Genomic DNA, 12,027 nt, shown 5'->3' with positions numbered 1-12,027 from the left:
TGCACAAAGCGAGGTCCATACAGAAATGGTTTATCAAGATTGGTGTGGAAGAACTTGACTGACCTGCACAGAGCCCTGACCTCAACCCCATCAAACTCCTTTGGGATGAATTGGAATGCCGACTGCGAGCCAGGTCTCATCGACCAACATCAGTGCCCGACCTCACTAATGCTCATGGCTGAATGGAAGCAAGCCCCCGCAACAATGTTCCAACATCTAGTGAAAAGCCTTCCCAGAAGAGTGGAGGCTGTAATAGCAGCAAAGGGGGGACCAACTCCATATTAATGGCTGTGATTTTGGAATGAGAGATTCGACGAGTAGATGTCCACATACTTTCGGTCATGTAGTATACCATGCCATATGGCTTTAAGTCATGTAAAACTAGCCTACCACAATTACTTTTATTTAATGTTGTTCTCATTACTATTGTTGTTGATAATATCATTACCACTACTACGAGTACTAGGCCTACTATTACTGTTAGTCCGACCATTGTTGTTATACAGTATGTCCTTTGACAATGTAAGTAATTTAACTTGCCATGTGAATAAAGTCTAAGAGTGAGTGAGTGAGTGAGAGTGCAAGTGAGAGCGAGTGAGATATAGTCCTTAACCATGGTTTGGGACATGGTCTGGAGCACCAAGCTATACACATCTGTTACCTACACACACGCATGTAGGCACACACAGACAGAGAGAGGGGGACAGAGAAAGAGAGTGAGGTGAACAGAAGAGAAGTCTTTAACAAGGGCACTGGATCAAGGTCATGAGCACCAGTGAAAAGAACATGTTGGCTATCTACACACACACACACACACACACACACACACACACACACACAGGTCCCCTCACTCGTGCGGCCTCTTGAGCCACTTGTAGCTGGGAGGTGAAGTGTGTGTCCTGCGTGGTGAGTGTGACCCTTTCGAACACACACTCCTGCACTTGGGCGATCATCAGCCGGACCAGCATGCATAGCGACGGGCCGCTCATATCCAGACTGGGAGCGTTGGAAAAGTTCTCCTTCAGGAAGTTAAATGCACCTAGACACACCCAGATTTTATACACTTTTATAGTTTACAGTTTTATACAAAAAAAAAAAAAAAATGCTGAAAAAAAAAAATTCATACAAAAGAGAAGATGACAGTTGCATATGAAATGTATGATCTGCAGTTGTGTGTGAACTCCAACTGTGGTGTGCTAATGTGTAGAATCTCAGGCACTGGTATTTCTTCACCAGGGCCCCTTGTGGTTGTGTTCCTGTAATAGTAGTTTGTGTGCGTGTGCGCATGCCGTGTGTGTGTGTGTGCGCGCGCGTTTAGGCCTACCTGCAGCTCTCTGGAAAGCGTCTATAGCCCTGTCTATGCCAGCTGCAGCAGAGCGGTCCTGTCTGGCTCCTATCTGTGTGTAGAGAGCTCCCACATTGAACAGCACACTTCCCTTCTCAAATGCCAACGCACGCTGGCATGACGGCACACCTGTCAGAGAGTCATACCTAGAGACAGTTGGCGGGGGGGGACACACGAGAGAGAGAGAGAGAGAGAGAGAGAGAGAGAGAGAGAGAGAGAGAGGTGTTTAGAGTAATTCTAAACTTAAAAAACAAGAGCGAAGATTGGTGAGACACAATTCCAAAGTTAGGAATGACTAAGAAAATTAAGGTTGAGTGGGTGTGCCTCCAGAAAGTATTCACACCCCTTGACTTTTTCCACATTTTGTTGTGTTACAGCCTGAATTTAAAATTGATTACATTTAGATTTTGTGTCACTAGCCTTAACACGATACCCGATAATGTCAAAGTAGAATTATGCTTTTAGAATTATTATTTTCAATATAAAGGCTGAAATGTCTTGAGTCAATAAGTATTCAACCCTTTTGTTATGGCAAGCCTAAATAAGTTCAGGAGTAAAAATGTGCTTAACAAGTCACATAAGTTCCAATGTCTCGCAAAGAAGGGCACCTATTGGTAGAGAAAAAAAATAAAAAAGCTTATTAAGTTATTCATTATAATTTGGATGGTGCATCATTCCGAACTCAGTTGCCGGAGAGGAAGGAAACCGCTCAGAGATTTCACCATGAGGCCAATGGTGACTTTAAAACAGTTACACGGAACCCAAACCGGCTGCGCGCGTGCGCTATTGTGCATAAATTTATTTTGTCCCCCTACAACAAACGCGATCACGACACGCAGGTTAAAATAGCAAAACAACCTCTGAACCAATGACATTAATTTGGGGACAGGTCGAAAAGCATTAAACATGTATGGCAATTTAGCTAGTTAGCTTGCACTTGCTAGCAATTTGTCCTATTTAGCTAGCTTGCTGTTGCTAGCTAATTTGTCCTGGGATATAAACATTGAGTTGTTATTTTACCTGAAATGTACAAGCTCCTCTACTCCGCCAATTAATCCACACATAAAACATCCAACCGAATCGTTTCTAGTCATCTCTCCCCTCCTTCCAGGCTTTTTCATCTTTGAACTTATATGGTGATCGGCATCTAAACTTTCATAGTATTACCACGACGACCGGCAAAACAGTTCGTCTTTCAATCACCCACGTGGGTATAACCAATGAGGAGATGGCATGTGGGTACCTGCTTCTATAAACCAATGAGGAGATGGGAGAGGCAGGACTTTAAGCGCGATCTGCATCAGAAATAGAAAGGAGTTCTATTTTAGCCCCTGGCATCGCAGACGCTCGTTGGCGCGCGCGAGCAGTGTGCGTGCAATAATTGAATAACATGGATTTCTAAATTTATTTTGCGACGCTCGCACACGCGACGTGTCCGGTCTGGTCAGCATGTTAGAGTTTAATGACTATGATAAGAGAAAACTGAGGATGGATCAACATTGTAGTTACTCCACAATACTAACCTAAACTACAGAGTGAAAAGAGGGAAGCCTGTACAGAATACAAATGTGTTTGCAATAATGTACTAAAGTAAAACAACAAAATGTGGCAAAGAAAATAACTTTATGTCCTGAATAAAAAGTGTTACGTTTGGGGCAAATCCAACGCAAATTTTCACGAAGTACAACTTCATATTTTCAAGCAAGGTGGTGGCTGAATCATGTTATGGTTATGCTTGTCATTGGCAAGGACTAGAGAGTATTTTAGGATAAAAAGGAAATGGAATAGAGCTAAGCACAGGCAAAATTCTAGAGGAAAACCTGGTTCAGTCTGCTTCCCAACAGACACTGGGAGACAAATTCACCTTTCAGCAGGACAATAACCTAATACACAAGGCCAAAATATACATTGGAGTTGCTTACCAAGACGACATTGAATGTTCCTGAGTGGCCTAGTGACAGTTTTGAATTATAATTGCCTTGAAAATCTATGGCAAGACTTGAAAATGGCTGTCTAGCAATGATCAACAACCAACTTATACAATCCAGGTGTACAAAGCTCTTAGAGACACCCAGAAATATGTGATTGTAACATGTATTGACTCAGGGGTGTGAATACTTATCTGAAATGAGATATTTCTGTATTTCATTTTCAATAAATTAGCTAACTTTACTAAAAACATGTTCTCACGTTGTCATTATGGGGTAGTGTGAGAAAATATATTTGATCAAAAACAACAAAATGTGGAATAAGTCAAGGGTATGAATAAAGGAGAGGGGGAACCCAGAAAGGTTTCTGTGTGTGTGTGTGTGTGTGTGTGTGTATCCTTTCTGAAGGCACTGTAAGTGAAGAGTTTGTGTGAGACTAAGAGTCTGACCAGTGGAAGTGGACTCCTAGTGTTCTGTGTGGGGGGAAGAACCTCTGGTCCAGATAGTACAGCTGGTTATAATACTCTACCAGGAGCTCCAAACCTGCCTCGTTACGACTGGGGGTACGCATGGCCTGATGATCACACAGGGGCATATATTAGCACACCGACATGAAAACACACACACACTCATATTTTAGAACACACACACACTCAATGCAACATATGACTATATAACAATACATTTACAAGTTGTCAACAACATTAATGTGAACACGTTTACCAACTAAAACAATTGTTTATTCACAAAACAGTGTATCATATCATTTACACACACAGTGTATAAATGATATGACAGTCAGAATTATCAAACATTTAGCCAGCCAGTTTATATTGTTAGTAATATAGCTAAAGCCACTAGGTGGCAGTGCTTTCAAGAGCGGTTGACTTTTGTTCCAACCTGTCTGAGCTCCATAAACTCCTTGATTTCTTTCTCAAACAGAGAGCTGTCCTCCCTGTAGTGCTCATAGATATATTCCTGAGAGAAGAGCAGAGGACAAGATCAGTCACTTCAGAGAGAGAGAGAGAGCGCGCAAGAGCGAAAGGCATATTTTTCTCCTCACCTTGAGAGGAACAGTGAGGTCCACTTCCTTGGTCTCCTTCAGACCCAGTGGGATCATGGGAACATTGATGGCTTCACTGAAGGAGAGACAAGAGAGATCAACATGTGTGAAATGACACATCACATACCTCCACAGACAAACCCAAATCTGCCTCCCCCCACACAATCCCTATTATGACAGTAACCCCTCCTAACCGTTCCACCCACCTCCCTGGTAATTCGTTTTTATTATCACTTTGGTACTATTTAAGTATGTGGTGAAAAAAAAAAAAAAAAAAAAAACTCTTATTCCAATACTCAGAACTGGTAATACTTGTAACTGGAACGGAGCTGGTGGGGGGGCTGAAGTCAGGACTCTGCAGGCCAGTCAAGTTCTTCCACAGATCTCAACAATCCATTTCTGTAAGTACCTCGCTTTGTGCACGGGGGTATTGTCATGCTGAAACAGGAAAGGGCCTTCTCCAAACTGTTGCCACAAAGTTGAGAGCACAGAATCGTCTAGAGTGTCATTGTATGCTGTAGCATAAAGATTTCCCTTCACTGGAACTAAGGGGCCGATCCCGAACCATGAAAAACAGCCCCAGACTATTATTCCTCCTCCACCAAACTTCTACAGAACTCAGATTCGTCGGGCGGACTGCCAGATAGTGAAGCGTGATTCATCACTTCAGAGAACGTGTTTCTACTGCTCCAGAGTCCAATGGCGGAGAGCTTTACACCACCCCAGCAGACGCTTGGCCTTGCACATGCTGATCTTAGGCTCGTCTGTGGCTGCTCGGCCATGGAAACCCATTTCATTAAGCTTCCGACGAACAGTTCTTGTGCTGACGTTGCTTCCAGAGGCAGTTTGAAACTTGGTAGAGTGTTGCAACCGAGGGTAGATGATCTTTACGTGCTTCCGCACACAGCGGCCCAGTTATGTGAGCTTGTGTGGCCTACCACTTTACAGCGGAGCCGTTGTTGCTCCTAGACATTTCCACTTCACAATAACAGCACTTACAGTTGACCGGGACAGCCCTAGCAGGGCAGACATTTGACAAACTTACTTTTTGGAAAGGTGGCATCCAATGACGGTCCCACTAAGTCACTGAGCTCTTCAGTAAGGCCATTCTACTGCTAATGTTTGTCTATGGATATTGCATGGCTGTGTGCTCGATTTTATACACTTGTCAGCAACGGGTGTGGCTGAAATAGCCAAATTTGAAGGGGTGTCCACATACTTTTGTATATATTGTACTTTGAAGAACTAGTCAAATTATTTTGTCAGACAGATCTGCAGCATACTTATGCTTTTTAGCTAGGCCAGCCTGCCTGACTAAAGACTGTACAGTATGGTGAGCACAGATAATTGTCTGGCTGGCTAGCTACTACTGCCTCAGCAGAGATGCGATGACTTTAAAAATAATAGTCAACTCTACACAATTGAAATATTGTATTATTTCATAGTAATTTCCCATTTTTCTATTGAGGTTTACAAAATGTGGACCTGACAGAGACAATGGAATCATTTTCAATGTTTTAGCAAATGAATGTTCACTATTTTTGGCTTTGGAATTCCCATGAAAAAGCTCTAAAATAATTTGAATGGCAATTTTTCATAACGCATTTAAAATGTAAAAAAAAAAAAACATGATTGTTTTTTTACTAATGGAACCGAACCGGCCTCAAAAAGTACTAGTCGCTCAGCACTACTGTAACGCAGCCAGTCTTACATTCAAAACTTTTAATTGTGCATACATTCTGTTTCAAGACATCTTTCATCACAAAACCATTGATCAAAAATATAAGTTTACTGTGAAATATATTAAGTACATTGGTTTAAAATCACCAAAACACATCATAAATTACATCTTCTCAATTTAGTTATTCTAAGAACCAGTTCATCCAATAGCATTGCCCTGTGAATGTATTATGCTACAGTACATTACGCTGTTTTCACATTAGGCAATAACAGTGCTGTGTTCGAGACCACCTAAAGTGAGACCAATTCAAGACCAAAAGCGGGACGAGAGAGTCCAAGACCAGAAAAATGCAAGTCCAATGAGACCATGATTGTAATTTTGTCAATTCGCCACCATAAGAGAGCGCTCCATAAGCTACGCCCCAGTGGGCACAGCTAGGCATGTTGCACTGAGAACAGAGGAAATACTCACATTTTACACAATGGCTCCGCTGTGGTTCTGTGTAGCCTAGTTATGCAAATATATTTGAGATCAGTGTATTGCAGTTAATTTCATCTGACTTAAGTCAAATATCTTTGGAGTAGTAAACATGGAGCCAACAACGAGTCCCAGACAGTTCGCAAAAGATCATACCAAAGGGGGCATCGTTTACTTCGCTACGTAAATTATTGGGATCAAGTATTTGGAATATATTGAGCTCGTTGACAAAACAGACCATGGGACGACTTTTCATACAAAAAAGGTCCGCGGTGGGTCTGTAAATGATGTGATTATATAGACAGGTGTATAGCAAACTTAACATGTGTAAATATTTGTATGAACATAAGATTCAACAACTGAGACAAACTGAACAAGTTCCACAGACATGTGACTAACAGAAATGGAATAATGTGTCCCTGAACAAAGGGGGGGTCAAAATCAAAAGTAACAGTATCTGGTGTGGCCACCAGCTGCATTAAGTACTGCAGTGCATCTCCTCCTCATGGACTGCACCAGATTTGCCAGTTTTTGCTGTGAGATGTTACCCCACTCTTTCACCAAGGCACCTGCAAGTTCCCGGACATTTCTGGGGGGGGGGGGGGGGGGGGAATGGCCCTAGCCCCCACCCTCAGATCCAACAGGTCCCAGACGTGCTCAATAGGATTGAGATGCGGGCTCTTCGCTGGCCATGGCAGAACACTGACATTCCTGTCTTGCAGGAAATCAGACAGAACGAGCAGTGTGGCATTGTCATGCTGGACGGTCATGTCAGGATGAGCCTGCAGGAAGGGTACCACATGAGGGAGGAGGATGTCTGCCTGTAACGCACAGCGTTGATTGCATGCAATGACAACAAGCTCAGTCTGATGATGCTCTGACACACCGCCCCAGACCATGACGGACCCGCCACCTACAAATCGATCCCTCTCAAGAGTACAGGCTTCTGTGTAATGCTCATTCCTTCGATGATAAAACGCAAATCCGACCATCACCCCTGGTGAGACAAAACCGCGACTCGTCAGTGAAGAACACTTTTTGCGAGTCCTGTCAGGTCCAGCGACGGTGGGTTTGTGCCCATAGGCGACGTTGTTGCCAGTGATGTCTGGTGAGGACCTGCCTTATACAACAGGCCTACAAGCCCTCAGTCCAGCCTCTCTCAGGCTATTGCGGACAGTCTGAGCACTGATGGAGGGATTGTGTGTTCCTGGTGTAACTCAGGCAGTTGTTGTTGCCATCCTGTACCTGTCCCGCAGGTGTGATGTTCCGATCCTGTGCAGGTGTTGTTACACATTGTCTGCCACTGTGAGGATGATCAGCTGTCCGTCCTGTCTCCCTGTAGCACTGTCTTAGGGGTCTCACAGTACAGACATTGCAATTTATTGCCCTCATGCCTCCTTGCAGCATGCCTAAGGCACATTCACGCAGATGAGCAGGGACCATGGGCATCTTTCTTTTTTCCCCCAGAGTCAGTAGAAAGGCCTCTTTAGTGTCCTAAGTTTTCATAACTGTGACCTTAATTGCCTACCGTCTAAGCTTTTAGTGTCTTAACGACCGCTCCACAGGTGCATGTTCATTAATTGTTTATGGTTCATTGAACTAGCATGGGAAACAGTGTTTAAACCCTTTACAATGAAGATCTGTGAAGTTTTGGATTTTTACGATTATCTTTGAAAGACAGGGTCCTGAAAAAGGGACATTTCTTTTTTTGCTGAGTTTAGTTCCAGGACAAACCCCCCTTTGCCTCCAGAACAGCCGGAATTCTTCAGGGCATGTATTCTAAGGTGTGGCATTGAAACTTTCTGGTATCAAGGGACCTAACTTGTGCCAGGAAAACATTCCCAACACTACCGCAACCAGCCTGTACCGTTGACACCAGGCATGATGGGGCCATGGACTAATGCTGCTAACGCCAAATCCTGACTCTGGCATCAGCATGATGTAACAGGAACCAGGATTCGTCGGTCCAGGGAATGTTTTTCAACTCAATTGTCCAGTGTTGGTGATCGCGTGGGCACCGGAGCCGCTTCTTCTTGTCTTTAGATGATACGAGTGGAACCCATTGTAGTCATCTCCTGCAACAGCCCATCCTTGACAAGGACCAACAAGTTGTGTGTTCCAGAGATGCCGTTCTGCACACCACTGTTGTACTGTGTCATTATTTGCCTGTTTGGGGCCTGCCTGTTAGCTTGCCATTCTCCTTCGACCCCTCATCAACTAGCTGTTTTTGCCCACAGGACTGTCGCTGACGGGATGTTTTTAGTTTGTCGCGCCGTTCTCCGTAACCACTAGACACTGTCGTGCGTGAAAAGCTTAGGAGGCCGGCCGTTTCTGAGACACTGGAACGAACCGGCGTGCCTAGCACCAACAAACATATATTTTAACCTTTATTTAACTAGGCAAGACATACCATGCTCAAAGTCACTTGTTTTCCCCCATTCTAACGTTCAATTGAACATCAATTAATAGCAGTCGGATTAAGTAATAGTAAAATGTCTTAAGAATATATATTATTCTAATGTGAGCATTGTATTGTGAAAGGCAATTACATTATATGAACATGTATTGCAATGCGAAACATGTATTTCTTGATGAAACACTGATTATGTTTGGTGAAAAAGTGACTGTATTATTGTGTGTTGTACTTAGTTTTGAAACGACTACCTTTTTGATGATCTGTTTTGAGTTTTGTACTAAGAGTTGTGAAAATTGCACCAAAGTGACTGAACAAAAACTGTAATGAGTCTAAATCAAAGGATTTGCACCACTTGTGACCCTGAGCTTCAGCTGGGCTGGATTACTAGCGCCTCATTACTAGCATACCAGGCCACTCATTAGGCTATAATTAAAGCAAATAGGCCATCAGCGCATTGAGCGTTCACACACTCCACCTCGGTGTGTGTTACCTCTCTGTCTGGTAGACCTCCATACTGCTGTTGAGTTCCTCTAGTTCTTCCTTCAGTAGCTGCAGGTTGGAGTTGACAAAGCTCAGCTCTAGAGCCACAGTCTCCTTCACTTTGTTGTTAGTGGTGGCTCTGCAACACACAAATACATTCATATGAGACACCCTACCTGAAATAGGAGGATGTACTAACCAGACCATGAGTCTCTCATCATTGTCACCTTGTGATCTTTATCCAGCTCAATCCGGTTCGACATAGTTCTGAATGGATGTACAGTAGCTCATACATCTTGTATTTACTGAGAAAAGGGCCTACTTCTACTTCACTTTCTGGGGCCCCAAGCAGTTTGGAACAGTTAACACAGCACACAATCCAATTACAGTACACACACATGTTTTACTACTACCCCCAATACACACCTTCACGTAAAACACACAGTCAAGAGGAACCCACTCAACCCAATTCTGTGATAAACTTGGGTGAGATAGCTAGTCCCTTTTCCAAAAGAGGATTAGGAATCAACAAGAGCGAGTCTTTCAAGGACAAGCACAACACAAACACACCTACTACATGTGACTTGTCCCCTATTATAAGGTTATCAATAACATTTAAACAACCTCCGTCCTTACACACACACACACCTTGAAGCACGCATCGGTGACTCCCTATCCCCCTGCCCCACACAGGCTAATCCCACGTCAGACCTAATACCCTCCTCTCCTCACCCCAAAAACATACACATCTCTCTCTCTCCAGGACAAGCCAGTTTCAATCTGATTATGGTTAGCTTTAAAGGCTTGCCATGTATCCCGCTTCTCTCTCACACACACACGCTTCCACGCATTATCTACAACAGACGGAAAAGAAACAACCAAGTACTGCTGTTAAACTGTCTGATACTCAACACACACACATTATACACTGGTGGTGAGTCACATAATGGTTATTTTACTCTAGGAAAAATATAAGGGCCTGTGTGTGCTCATCACTTCAGTTAAGTCACGGTCACACCACCCCCAGTAAAATCCCCTGTATTGCTCTGATTTCCAGCAACGAACTGAGTGATGTCATCCCCTACAGGATTAGACTCGTTACTGTCGCTCGCAGTCTTCCTCACTAGAATTCCTTTCCCATAGTAGACACACTGGCCTGTTAAACCAGCATGACAGCACATAATATGAAGCTCTAATGAGATTAGAGCTGACCACAATTATTCGACTGGTTGATAGGCTGTTGGTCGACCAAGATTTTTTTTAGTCGAGCAGTAGCAAATAAATAAATAAAATACACCCCCCCCAAATTGGGAAAGTGTTCAGACCCCTTGACCTTTTCCACATTTGGTTACGTTACACCCTTATTCCAAAATTGATTCTTATTTTTTTTTCTTCCTCAATCTACACACAATGCCAAAGCAAAAACAGATTTTGAAATGTTTGCACATTTATAAAAAATAAAACTGAAATAGATTTACATAAGTATTCAGACCCTATACTCAGTACATTGTTGAAGTACCTTTGGCAGCAATTACAGCCTCGAGTCTTCTTGGGTATGACACTACAAGCTTGGCACACCTGTATTTGGCGAGTTCCTCCCATTCTTCTCTGCAGATCCTCTCGAGCTCTGTCAGCTCTCCAGAGATGTTCGATCAGGTTCAAGTCCGGGCTCTGGCTGGGCCACTCAAGGACAGACAGACACTTGTCCCGAAGCCACTCCTGTGTTGTCTTGGCTGTGTGCTTAGGGTCATTGTTGTCCTGTTGGAAGGTGAACCTAAGCCCCAGTCTGAGGCCCTGAGCACTCTTGAGCAGGTTTTCATCAAGGATCTCTCTGTACTTTGCTCCGTTCATCTTTCCCTTGATCCAGACTAGTCTCCCAGTCCCGGCTGCTGAAAAACAACCCCACAGCATGATGCTGCCACCACCATGCTTCACTGTAGGGATGGTGCCAGATTTCCTCCAGACGTGACGCTTGGCATTCAGGCCAAAAAGTTACATCTTGATTTCATCAGACCATGGAATCTGGTTTCTCATGGTCTGAGAGTCCTTTAGGTGCCTTTTGGCAAACTACAAGCAGCTGTCATGAGCCTTTTACTGAGGAGTGGCTTCCGTCTAGCCACTCCACCATAACGGCCTGATTGGTGGAGTGCTCCGGAGATGGTTGTCCTTCTGGAAGGTTCTCCCATCTCCATAGAGGAACTATGGAGAGCTTTCAGAGTGAACATTGTGATCATCCCCGACCAAGGCCCTTCTTCCCCGATTGCTCAGTTTGGCCGGGCGGCCAGCTCTAGGAAGAGTCTTGGTGGTTCCAAACGTCATCCATTTAAGAATGATGGAGGCCACTGTTCTTGGGGACATTCAATGCTGCAGAATGTATTTTTTATTTGCAATACATTTGCAAAATGTCTAAACCTGTTTTTACTTTTTTATTATGGGGTATAGTGTGTAGACTTATTTTATTTAATACATTTTAGATTAAGGCTGTGACTTAACAAAATGTGGAAAAAGTCAAGGGGTCGGAAACATTTCCAAATGCACTGTATAAGAGCGGGATCTCGTGTGCCATACAGTACCAGTCAAGTTGACACTCATTCAAGGATTTTTCTTATTTTACATCGTAGAATAATAGTGAAGACA

At 43.6% G+C, this 12,027-nt stretch overlaps 1 protein-coding gene across 1 annotated transcript in view; it reads right to left on the bottom strand.

The window, feature by feature from the left end:
* Positions 1-12,027, bottom strand: part of LOC120052108 (rhophilin-1-like) — a 54,558-nt gene that overhangs the window by 28,625 nt on the left and 13,906 nt on the right. Inside the window, exons 5-10 of the mRNA XM_038998958.1 lie at positions 9,401-9,529; positions 4,337-4,412; positions 4,174-4,251; positions 3,723-3,847; positions 1,325-1,491; positions 852-1,039 (exon numbers count right to left, since the gene is read on the bottom strand). Of these exons, the coding sequence (XP_038854886.1) occupies positions 852-1,039; positions 1,325-1,491; positions 3,723-3,847; positions 4,174-4,251; positions 4,337-4,412; positions 9,401-9,529 (763 nt within the window). The remainder of the gene's footprint in view (positions 1-851; positions 1,040-1,324; positions 1,492-3,722; positions 3,848-4,173; positions 4,252-4,336; positions 4,413-9,400; positions 9,530-12,027) is intronic.

Source organism: Salvelinus namaycush, chromosome 8, assembly GCF_016432855.1.
Source record: "Salvelinus namaycush isolate Seneca chromosome 8, SaNama_1.0, whole genome shotgun sequence".
Lineage (NCBI taxonomy): Eukaryota > Metazoa > Chordata > Actinopteri > Salmoniformes > Salmonidae > Salvelinus > Salvelinus namaycush.
Note: the sequence above shows the minus strand (reverse complement) of the source record. Positions and strands in the feature narration are given on the sequence as shown.